Below are 9,101 nucleotides of genomic sequence, written 5' to 3' on the forward strand. Positions count from 1 at the left end.
CAGGCCCAGCCCGTGCCCGCTGTGCCGCCCGCCGCGCGCCAGACCTGGGGGGAGACGTCCTGGCTCGTGCGGGGCCTGGCCAGGGCCCAGCCGCCCCGCCAGCCCCGCGCCCCCGCTCACCTGTAGGCAGTCCTTCGCCTGCACGTCCTGCCGCAGGCGCTGCTCCAGGAGCCCAGGGTCAGCCGTGCCCTGCCAAGGAGGCCCAGGGTGAGTCCGGCCCCCGGGCACAACCGGGCAGGGCAGGGGGCCCTGGGCTGGGCTGGGCTGGGCAGCTTACTATGCTGGTGGAGCTGGCGAGTGGGACACAGGTGCCCTGCTCCACTGCGCAGAGGGTCGCGCCGCCCTGGGGGTCCACAGTCTCCACGAGGAGCAGGTCGGCCGGGCGGGCGGGCAGGGTGCCTGGGAATGGAGGACAAATGAGCGTTTGCAGGCACAGGGCAGCACAACGCCCCCAGGGCCCCCAGCTCTGCCTCAGGTTTGGGGCCAGAGCCCCCCAGGCAGGCCCCGCGCCGTCCTGGGGCAGTACTCACCCTCCGGCAGACACTGCATGAGTCGGACCTGCCCCTCGCTCCTCACCTGGCAGAGAGAGGGGTCAGCGGGGCGGGCGGCAGACCACAGCCACAAAGGGGGCTGCCCTGGAGCCCTGCGGAGGCTCTTACCTGGACGCAGAGGTTCGGGTGAGGCTGCAGTGCTCCCAGCTCCTGTACCCCCTGGGAGGGGAGGGGAGGGGGAAGCGTCACATGTGTCCCCACCACGTGCACACCACAGGGTGCCCACGGCAAGCACCTTCCCACCCCTCGCAGGGCACTCTGCTCCAGGGAGAGATGCTGCCCCTGCCCAGCGCTGCCCGTCCTCCCCCCTCCCACTCTGCCCCCAGCCGCCCAGCTCCCCGCCGCAGGCAGACCCACTCACGGGCAGGCTGGCCTGGCGCAGCTGAGGCAGCAGGGTGCAGGGCCCGGCAGGGTCCGGCCGCCAGCAGGGCATGAGCTCGGCCGAGATGTCACACGGTGCAAGTATCTCGTAGGTCAGCGTCTTCTTGTTGACATGCAACTTCAGCTGGGTCTGCGCCCACAGCCGGGCCCACGCAGCAGTGTCTGCAGGGAAGGAGTCGGGGTCTGGGCAGCACTTTGCATCTGGTCCACCCGCCTGCCCACCCCCTCCCCACGAGGCACCTCTCAGGGCCTCCAACCTGGCCCCAGCCCTGCTGGGCATCCCTGGAGCCCCTTTAGCTGAGCCACACCCTCCCCTGCGCTGGGCCCACTGTCCCTACCGTTTGAGAAGGGGCACAGGATGGTCCTGGGTGGGTCGGTGATCTCGGGCCAGACCTAGGAGAGAAGCAGGGCAGGAGGAGACCCCCCTGCCCAGCAGCACCCCCTGCCAGCCCCATGCCCCCTGCCGGTGCCGCTCGGCCGGGCCTACCTCCAGGCAGACGCAGGGCAGCGCGTGGGCCTCGGGCAGGCTGTAGTTCTGGGGCGCGCTCTGCAGCCAGGATCGAGACGCTGGTCACTGGCAAGCCGGGCCCAGCCCGCCCCAGCCCCAGGGACAGAGCACCCCGGGGCCGTGCTGGTGGAGGAGCTGGGCCTGGAACAGGGGAGTCCTGCCGCTCCCCGCCTTAGCCACTGGGCCACTGCCCCCCAGCCCGCGCTCACCAGCATGGTCCTGTTGCTGAGGCTGGTGTACCTCTGGTTCTGCTTGCGATAGACCCACAGCGTGTAGTTCAGCCAGGCAGGGACGGCCACTGGCACCTCCACCTGCAGCTGCACCACGGCCTCCATTGGTCTTGGGGACACCTGCAGCCTGGGCACTGCAGGCACAGAGAGTGAGGCCGGGACCCCCACCCCACGCCACCCTCCAGGGACCCCTGCCGCCCCTTGCTGTCCGACTGTCCCTCTACCCAGGTTCCTACCTTGGCACAACTGCATGGCATCCTGTGCTGCCGGCCAGGAGCAGTCTGCAGGGAGGAAGTGCAGGTCAGCAGGGCTGGCGGCCAAGGAGGGGCAGGGCTGGCTGCCCAGGGGACAGGGCACTCACTTGGCATGTGGTGGGTTTTGTTCAGCACCGCGTGGTAGAGGGGCTGCGTGTAGGATATGACGAGCACCTTCGCCTGCAGCGGAGCCTCGAAGCAGTGGAACCGCAAGGAGCCCTGGGGCGTGGACAGGTGTCCGGGGGGTCACGCAGCACCCACCTTGCCCCTCCTAGCCCCCACGCCCTGCGGCGGGAGCAGAGCGCCTGGCTCCCAGCACGGTGCCGCAACCCCTGGGCCCCGCCACCTACCACGGTGCGGCCCAGGCGCGTGACGGCTCCGTGCAGCTGGACCTCAACGGCAGCGCAGCGGGAGGACGAGGGGCTCTGGGCCGAAAGCACCAGCCAGCCCCGCAAGGCTCCTGTGGGGAGAGGGGGCAGCACAGAGTCCCCGGCAGGGCAGGGCAGGGCGCGGCGGGGCAGGGCAGGACCTGGCCATGGGGCACTTACCACCATCCCTGGGGTGCAGAGGGGCTGCTCCAGGCGTGTCTCTGGTGCCATCAGCTGCCACCTCCTGGGGCCCTGCAACGGCAGCAACTGCTTGCCAACTCCCCGTGAGCATCTGTGCCCCCAGCTCGCCCAGCCTGGCCAAGGGAGTTGCTGCCCAACCAGCCCTGCTCCACCCAGGCCCTGCCATGCATCTCCTCGAGGGGCAAAGCCCGAGCATGGCCCCCCACACACCCCTGGCCTGGCCCTCACCCAGCACGGTCAGGCGCAGGTCCACGCGCAGGCAGGCAGAGCAGGCGCGGCCATCCCTGCAGTGCAGCGCCGGCTCCGTTTGCAGCTGCGTGGGCACCAGCACGGGGCCGTGAGGCTGCGCCTGCTCGCCGGGGCTGCACAGCACGTCGGCCTCTGTGGGGATGGAGGGGGGGCCTGTACCACCGGGCACTGGAGCAGGCCGTGAGCCCTGCCTCGGGCTGCTGCAGCCAGGCAACGTGCCCGGGTCAGCGGCAGGGTTGGGGGACACTCACCCAGCAGCTGGCAGGACAGGCCCTGCAGGGAGAAGGCAGAGGTCAGAGCCCAGCCATGCCGACCCCGCCTGCCGGCTCCTGCCCCCGCCCCGCAGCACCTCACCACCCACTGCACCCCCGCCCTGCGTCCACCCGCCCACGGGTGCCGCCTAGGGCTGCGGGTGGCAGTGGGAGCCCTTGCGGCTGGCCCGGTTCTGCCCTGCTGCCTGGCCAGTCCCCAGAGCTGGCCCCAGCCCCGGGCAGGGCCAGGCGTCACGGTCACTGTGGCTCGTGGAGCAGTGCCAGCGCTGCCAGGCTGCGGGTTTGTTGACTGAGCTGAGCAAACAGCTGTGCGGGGGCCCTGCCGGCTGGGGGAGGCCGAGGTGGCGGCTGGCAGCCAGGCAGGCCCACCTGGAGCCAGCCCAGGAGCGCGATGCCTGGTGCCAGGTCCCAGCCTGGCCCCCGGGGGCACCGGGAGCCGGCTCCCCTGCACGCACCTGGGAGCAGCTGACGGAGGGCCAGGCCGCGCGGGGCTCCACGGCGGGCAGCAGTGCCAGGAGCAGCCCCAGGCGCAGCGCCTGCATCGCCGGGTCCCCCTGCCTCAGAGCCGGCCCTGGGGCCTGCGCCACCCCACCATGGCCCTGCCGGCCGCAGGGGCAGCCCCAGGCCGCGGTCCTGGCTGGGCCCGTGTCGCGGAGCTGGCTCGGGGCGGCCGGCGCTCGGCCTCAGCGCCTGGGCCTGGGCCTGGGCCTGTGGCGCGGCTGGCCTGCGCACGTCCGGCCTGGCTGCCTCCCCCTCCCGGCCCAGCTCCCTTCCCCTTCCCGGGAAGCAGGTCAGAGGGCAGGTGTGTTCCCAGCTTCCTGCTGCACCTGGGTCCTAGCGCAGGCGCCAGCGAGGCCGGGCTGGGCAGCACCCAGGGCCCCGCGCAGGGAGCGGGCGGGTCTGGCACGCCTGCCCGGGGCCCGCCTGGCTCGAGCTGCGGGGCCCCGAGCCCCTGGCCCTGGCCCGTCTCCGGACAGCTCTGCTCCCCGGGACGCGGCTGCTGGGACTCCTGCCTGGGGCGCCTGGCTGGCTGGAGCCGGCGCCTGCGAAGATGCCAAGCGCAGACATGGCAGAGTTGAGCACCAGGTTGCAGCCGTGTCAGGGCTAGGGCTGCTGGGCCCACCAGGCTCCCGCCAGGCACTCGGGCCCAAGCCCGGGCTCCCTGGCCTGGTCACTGCTCTTTCCCCAGGGCAAGGCGCTCCCAGCCCCCACCGCCTCCCAGGGGGGCCCAGGCCCGGGTCCGGCAGCCCCTGGGGATGGCATCACTGCCCTGGGCTCAGTCTGGCTGCACCCAGGCCCCAGCCAGCGCCCTTGGAGGTCCAGGCACCCAGGCAGCTCCCTGCTGCACCCCCAGCTTCCCAGCACGGGGGCCTGTGTGCCCAGCTCCCCCCCACGCGACGTTTCTCGGCCTGGAGACAGCCTTGCCACTTGCTCAGCCCCTGCCGCAGGGCTGGGGAGCTTCCGGGCTGCCCTGCAGCAACCCGCACCCTGCTCAGCCCACCCCGGCAAATGCCCACAGGGCCTGAGCCCTCATCCTTATGGCCCTCCTGGTGCCACGTGGGCAGCCCCCCTGCACCCCCCATGGATGAGCCAAGCCCTCTGTACTTCACAGACTCTTTTATTCGGTCCACGGGTCACCCAGGCCTGGCCCCGTGGGCACAGCTCAGAGCTGCCCACTCTGCCCGGCCCCGGCAGGTGGAAGCCGAGCAGCACCTGCCCTGTTAGAGCAGACTCCTGCACCGTGGCAGCCCCCGCCTGGCACATCTGTCCTCCTGCAAGGCACCAGGGACAAGCCAAGACCTGCCGTCTCCAGCCTCACAGCCCGGGGCCCCAGCTCCTGGCACACCCTGGCTGGCAGGCACACCGTCTCGGGCACCCGGGTTCCCCAGGCAGCCACGCCTGCCCTGAGCAGCTCCCATCTGGTGACGTGCGGCTCATCCATGCCCCTGCAGCTAAGTGCAAGGCTCCAAGGCAACCTGGCCTTGGCCCAGTCTCTCAGACTAGGACTGGCTCTCCGTGCGGCACTAGGCCTGGCCCACGGGCACGTGTCCTGCAGGGGCTCTCAGGAGCCGCCGGGTCTCCACGGGACTGCAGGCGCTGCCTTGGGCTGCAGCTGGCGGCACAGCTCCAGGTGGCCCCGCAGGCCCTGGCTCACCTCGGACGTGAGCAGCCGGCACACCAGGGCCTTGGCGCCCGCCTGGAGCCAGCCGGGGGGCAGGGGCCGGCCCTGCAGCACCCTGGCCAGGCTGGGAAGCTCCCGCGGCAGGCGGTAGCAGGGCAGGGGGCGCAGGGCCCGTGGCACGTCCCGGCGGCCGCACAGCTCGCTGAAGTAGGCCAGCACCCAGTCCTCCGGGGCCCCGGCCCCCGGCACCTGCTGCAGCTCACCCAGCAGGCAGCCCATGGCTGCGCTGAAGAGGTCGGGGGGGTCGCAGCCCCTGGCACCCGCCCTCCAGAGGCGGTAGAGCCGGGCACTGCCACGGCTCCAGAGCAACAGCACGGTGCCGCGCTCACGGCCCACGTGCTCGCGCTGGGCATGGAGCCAGGGCAGCGCTCCCAGCCGGCCCACGTGCCGCATGTCCCACAGGTCCAGCCGCACGTCGCAGCCCAGCCCCGCGTGCAGCAGGTTGGCCAAGGCGCACACCAGGCGCCGGTGCTGCTCCGAGTCGGGGGAGTACACCAGCAGCAAGGGCCGCTGCCCTGGGGCCGCTGCGGGATGGACAGACAGTAGCTCAGAGCCTCCTCAGGGATGCAGCCTCACCCCAGCCCGGGGCCCAGGCGCAGGCGGAAGGTCAGGGTGCCCAAGCTGTCGCCCATCTGCCCCAGCCCCCGGTTCCTGGCCTGCCTCCCACTCTGCCCCTGCTCCCAGGAAGCCCTGGCCCCCAGCACCCCCGGACCCAGGACCCCAGGCCCCATTCCTCACCTGGGGGCAGCTTGCAGAGGTGACGACAGCTCCACAGCAGCACAGTGGCCAGCAGCACCAGTGCCAGCACCACCCCCACCGCCAAGAGCCCGAAGCGCCTGTGAGAGACTGAGACGATGGGAGGATGAGAGGAGTCCACGGTGCCATCCCCAGCCCCCCCCCCCCGTTCCCTGCACTCACCATCTGGGCACAGGAGCTGCTTTCGGGCAAACCGCACATCCGAGCGCCACACCTGGGGGGCACAGAGAGCGCTGCGGTGGGCACAGCATGCCCAGGTGCCAGGGTGAGGGGCACCCATGGCAGAATGGGGTGGGAGAGGGAGGGATGGGGGCCTCACCAGCACGCAGCTGCCCAGGATTTGCACCGGCAGGAGCAGGGCCAGCTCCCCGGGGCGGGAGCCCTCCGCCTGTGGGGAGAGGATGCATGGGACAAGCAGCCCCGGTCCTGGTCCCGCAGCCACCCGATGCACTCCCTGCCCTTGTCCCGAGAGGCAGGGCAGGACCCGCACCCGTGCACAGGGCACAGCACTCACGTGTGTGACAGTGTAGACGGGGGCCGCCGGGTCGCAGCGCCCAGCACGCTGCCGGCACAGAGCCGCACTGAAGGCCGCTGGGACGCTGGAGGTGAAGTGCAGCAGCAGCTGCAGGGGCCAGAGGCTCATGGACACGTTCCAGGCCGTGTCTGTGGGCACGAGGCATGGAGACATTGCCTGCAGCGGCTACAACTGACCCTTTGCACCTTGGGGCGCAGCGCTCCTATGCACAGAGCGGCCCCAGCTCTGCTGGCCGGGGAGGGCAGTGGAGGCAGGCAGGGAAACCCCCGGAGCCACGGCCCTGAGCCCTGCTCTGCCCCGACTCACCGTTCCGGTGCGGGCACTCCACGTGGCTGCTGTTGCCGTAGGAGAACTGGGGAGGATGGGGGGGGTCAGCGAGAGTGCCAACCCCACCCCCCCATGCTGTGCCTGGCCTGGCCTAGAGCCTCCCGCAGCTCCAGCCCAGGCGGATGCTCAGCCCAAGGCCCCCTCCGCCCCACTGCACTGGGATGGGGCATCACTGCGTGGGCCACCCGCCCCAAGCTGGGCACCTACAGACTGGCACCAGCACCTGCCCCAGAGCTGGCTGTGCTGGTCAGGGACTGTCAGCAGCAGCCAGCACCTCTTGCGGGCAGGGGTCTGGAGGGGTGGGGGTGCCTCTGTGGATGTGCCGGTAGTGGAGACCAGCGTGGGCTCACCTTGAAGCAGAGCTGCGGGTGCACATCCACCTCCTCCAGGGTGTAGGTCTGGGCAGAACAGAGGGCAAGTCAGGATGCAGCAGCCCTGCCTGGCCTGCCCTGCCCGGGGGGCCTGCGCAGGGGGACTTCACAGCAGCTCCCGCCCGCGTCCCAAGGGCTGGGGGCTCTGAGGCCATATGCTTCCCTACGAGGCCAGGCCAGGCTGTCCCTACCCTGCCCCAGCTGCAGCTGCAGCAAGCCAAGGGGGGCAGCCCCTCAGCTCCAAAGGCCGGGGGTGCCACCCTGCAGCTACAGGTCGCTGGGGAGTGCTGGGTGCTGGGGGGTCTGGACCGTGCTGCCCCCAGCCCGGCCTTCACCTGATCATCCTCGGTGGCTGTGGAGTTGGGGACATCGTGGCAGGCCACAGGGCTGGCATCGCGCTCTTTCCAGCACAGGGTGGCAGCGGCGTGCAGCGGGCAGCGGGCGCTCAGCGCCATGGCCATCTGGTCTTGGCCACTGGCACTGTAGTCATGGAACTGCACCGACACCCACAGCTCAGCCCCATCTGCGGACACCGGCCGTGGCATCAGCCAGAGATACCAGCAGCCCCGAGGCCCTGGCTCCAGGCAGGCCCCATGGTTGCCTGGGCCAGACCCTCCAACTGCCCCAAGCAGAGCCACCCCCATAGCCCAGGACACTCACAGGCTGCTGGATGGTCCCAGAAGGGGCAGCGCTTGGTGCGCAGGCCGTCATGGTGCAGCCAGGAGGCCTGGGGGAGCAGGGCGGTCAGGTGCCAGGATGCCACCACGGACCCCCTCCCCAGAGCCACAAGGCTGGCCCCTGCGCCCTGGCCCCTGACCTGGCTGGGCCAGGAGCAGGAAGCCCTGGCCAGCCTCCTCCCCAGGGGCACAGACCCCCACGCGGCTGGCCACCAAACCGCCCCTCTGGCTCCCCAGCTTCCCCACACCCATGCCACCCCTCAGTCCCGGCAGCTCCCTTCCTCCTCCCCAGCGCCCCCCCGGGGGGGCCCAGCCCGACCCTGCCCACACCCCAGCAGGGCACGCACCTCGATGCAGAGACAGGGCAGCAGGAACTCGTAGGGCAGCATGGCACGATGGCCCCCGTGCACTAGCACCTGGGGGGAGGAGGGGAGCAGCATGAGGGCCGCGGTGCCTGAGCTGGCCTGGCCAGACGCTCCAGCCGGCGCATGGAAGGCGGGGGCCGTTACCTGCTGGTGGAAGGGGCGATGCAACTCCTCGCACTCCAGGGTCAGCTGGTGGCAGAGCCGGACCATCAGGGCAGGGCCCTCGGGCACTGACACTGCGATCATCCGCGCCGCTGGGAGCCACTCGTAGGAGAACGTGGGGCCTGGAGACCGCGGGCACGGGGTGGGCCCGCGCAGAGCCCTCCCCAGAGCTCTGCGCCTTGGCCCCTGCTCTGAGCCCACCCGGCGCCCACCCGGGCTCACAGCCAGCCCCAGGCGGGCCCTGCCGCTCCCTGCTGGGTCCCCCGCCCTTACCTGCCAGCTCTGTGGCAACGAGCAGGCTTTGGTTGAGGCTCAGGCCCCGGTCAGGGACCGTGCCCAGCGAGACCAGGACACGGCGCCCACTCTCCACAGGGTAGCAATCAAACTGCACCTGCCACTGCGGAGAGAGGGCAGGTAACCCGAGGCCAGGTGAGCAGCAGCCCCCAGCTGCCTCGGGCCCCACGGGGAGGGAGCGGCCCAGCACCTGGGCACTCACCAGCCCGCTCCCTGCCGCTTGCCGCCGCCGTCGCCACACCTGCAGCCAGCCGGCCCGGTTGGAGCCCAGCTCCAGGAAATGCAGCTGCAGGCCCCGGATGCCCCCGAGCCCTGGGAGAGAGCGGGTGTGAGCCGCGGGGCCTGCCCGCAGGAGCGCCCGGGGCCCGCGCCTGGGGGGCCGCGTACCTGAGGCGCGCAGGGCCAGGCGCACGCGGAC

The 9,101-nt window shown here is 71.6% G+C and overlaps 2 protein-coding genes across 2 annotated transcripts in view; both read right to left on the reverse strand.

Moving 5' to 3' along the window:
• Positions 1–3,765, reverse strand: part of IL17RC (interleukin 17 receptor C) — a 4,561-nt gene extending 796 nt beyond the window's left edge. The window contains exons 1-16 of the mRNA XM_019537002.1: positions 3,470–3,765; positions 2,994–3,015; positions 2,722–2,874; positions 2,473–2,544; positions 2,275–2,384; positions 2,032–2,143; positions 1,907–1,951; positions 1,650–1,804; positions 1,420–1,479; positions 1,271–1,325; positions 913–1,094; positions 660–710; positions 531–576; positions 278–399; positions 121–189; positions 6–44 (exon numbers count right to left, since the gene is read on the reverse strand). Of these exons, the coding sequence (XP_019392547.1) occupies positions 6–44; positions 121–189; positions 278–399; positions 531–576; positions 660–710; positions 913–1,094; positions 1,271–1,325; positions 1,420–1,479; positions 1,650–1,804; positions 1,907–1,951; positions 2,032–2,143; positions 2,275–2,384; positions 2,473–2,544; positions 2,722–2,874; positions 2,994–3,015; positions 3,470–3,556 (1,380 nt within the window). The 5' untranslated portion in view covers positions 3,557–3,765. The remainder of the gene's footprint in view (positions 1–5; positions 45–120; positions 190–277; positions 400–530; positions 577–659; positions 711–912; positions 1,095–1,270; positions 1,326–1,419; positions 1,480–1,649; positions 1,805–1,906; positions 1,952–2,031; positions 2,144–2,274; positions 2,385–2,472; positions 2,545–2,721; positions 2,875–2,993; positions 3,016–3,469) is intronic.
• Positions 3,766–4,614: 849 nt separating this feature from the next.
• Positions 4,615–9,101, reverse strand: IL17RE (interleukin 17 receptor E; the record flags this gene model as incomplete). Its single annotated transcript, XM_019537003.1, has 14 exons — positions 4,615–5,720; positions 5,935–6,042; positions 6,115–6,166; positions 6,272–6,340; positions 6,467–6,615; positions 6,794–6,839; positions 7,165–7,212; positions 7,521–7,708; positions 7,846–7,912; positions 8,210–8,278; positions 8,372–8,511; positions 8,663–8,786; positions 8,886–8,995; positions 9,071–9,101. Coding segments are annotated over 14 exons (1,845 nt in total), but the record flags the coding sequence as incomplete, so codon positions are not given.

The sequence above is a fragment of the Crocodylus porosus genome, unplaced genomic scaffold, assembly GCF_001723895.1.
Source record: "Crocodylus porosus isolate Cpor-Errol unplaced genomic scaffold, CroPor_comp1, whole genome shotgun sequence".
NCBI classification, from domain to species: domain Eukaryota; kingdom Metazoa; phylum Chordata; order Crocodylia; family Crocodylidae; genus Crocodylus; species Crocodylus porosus.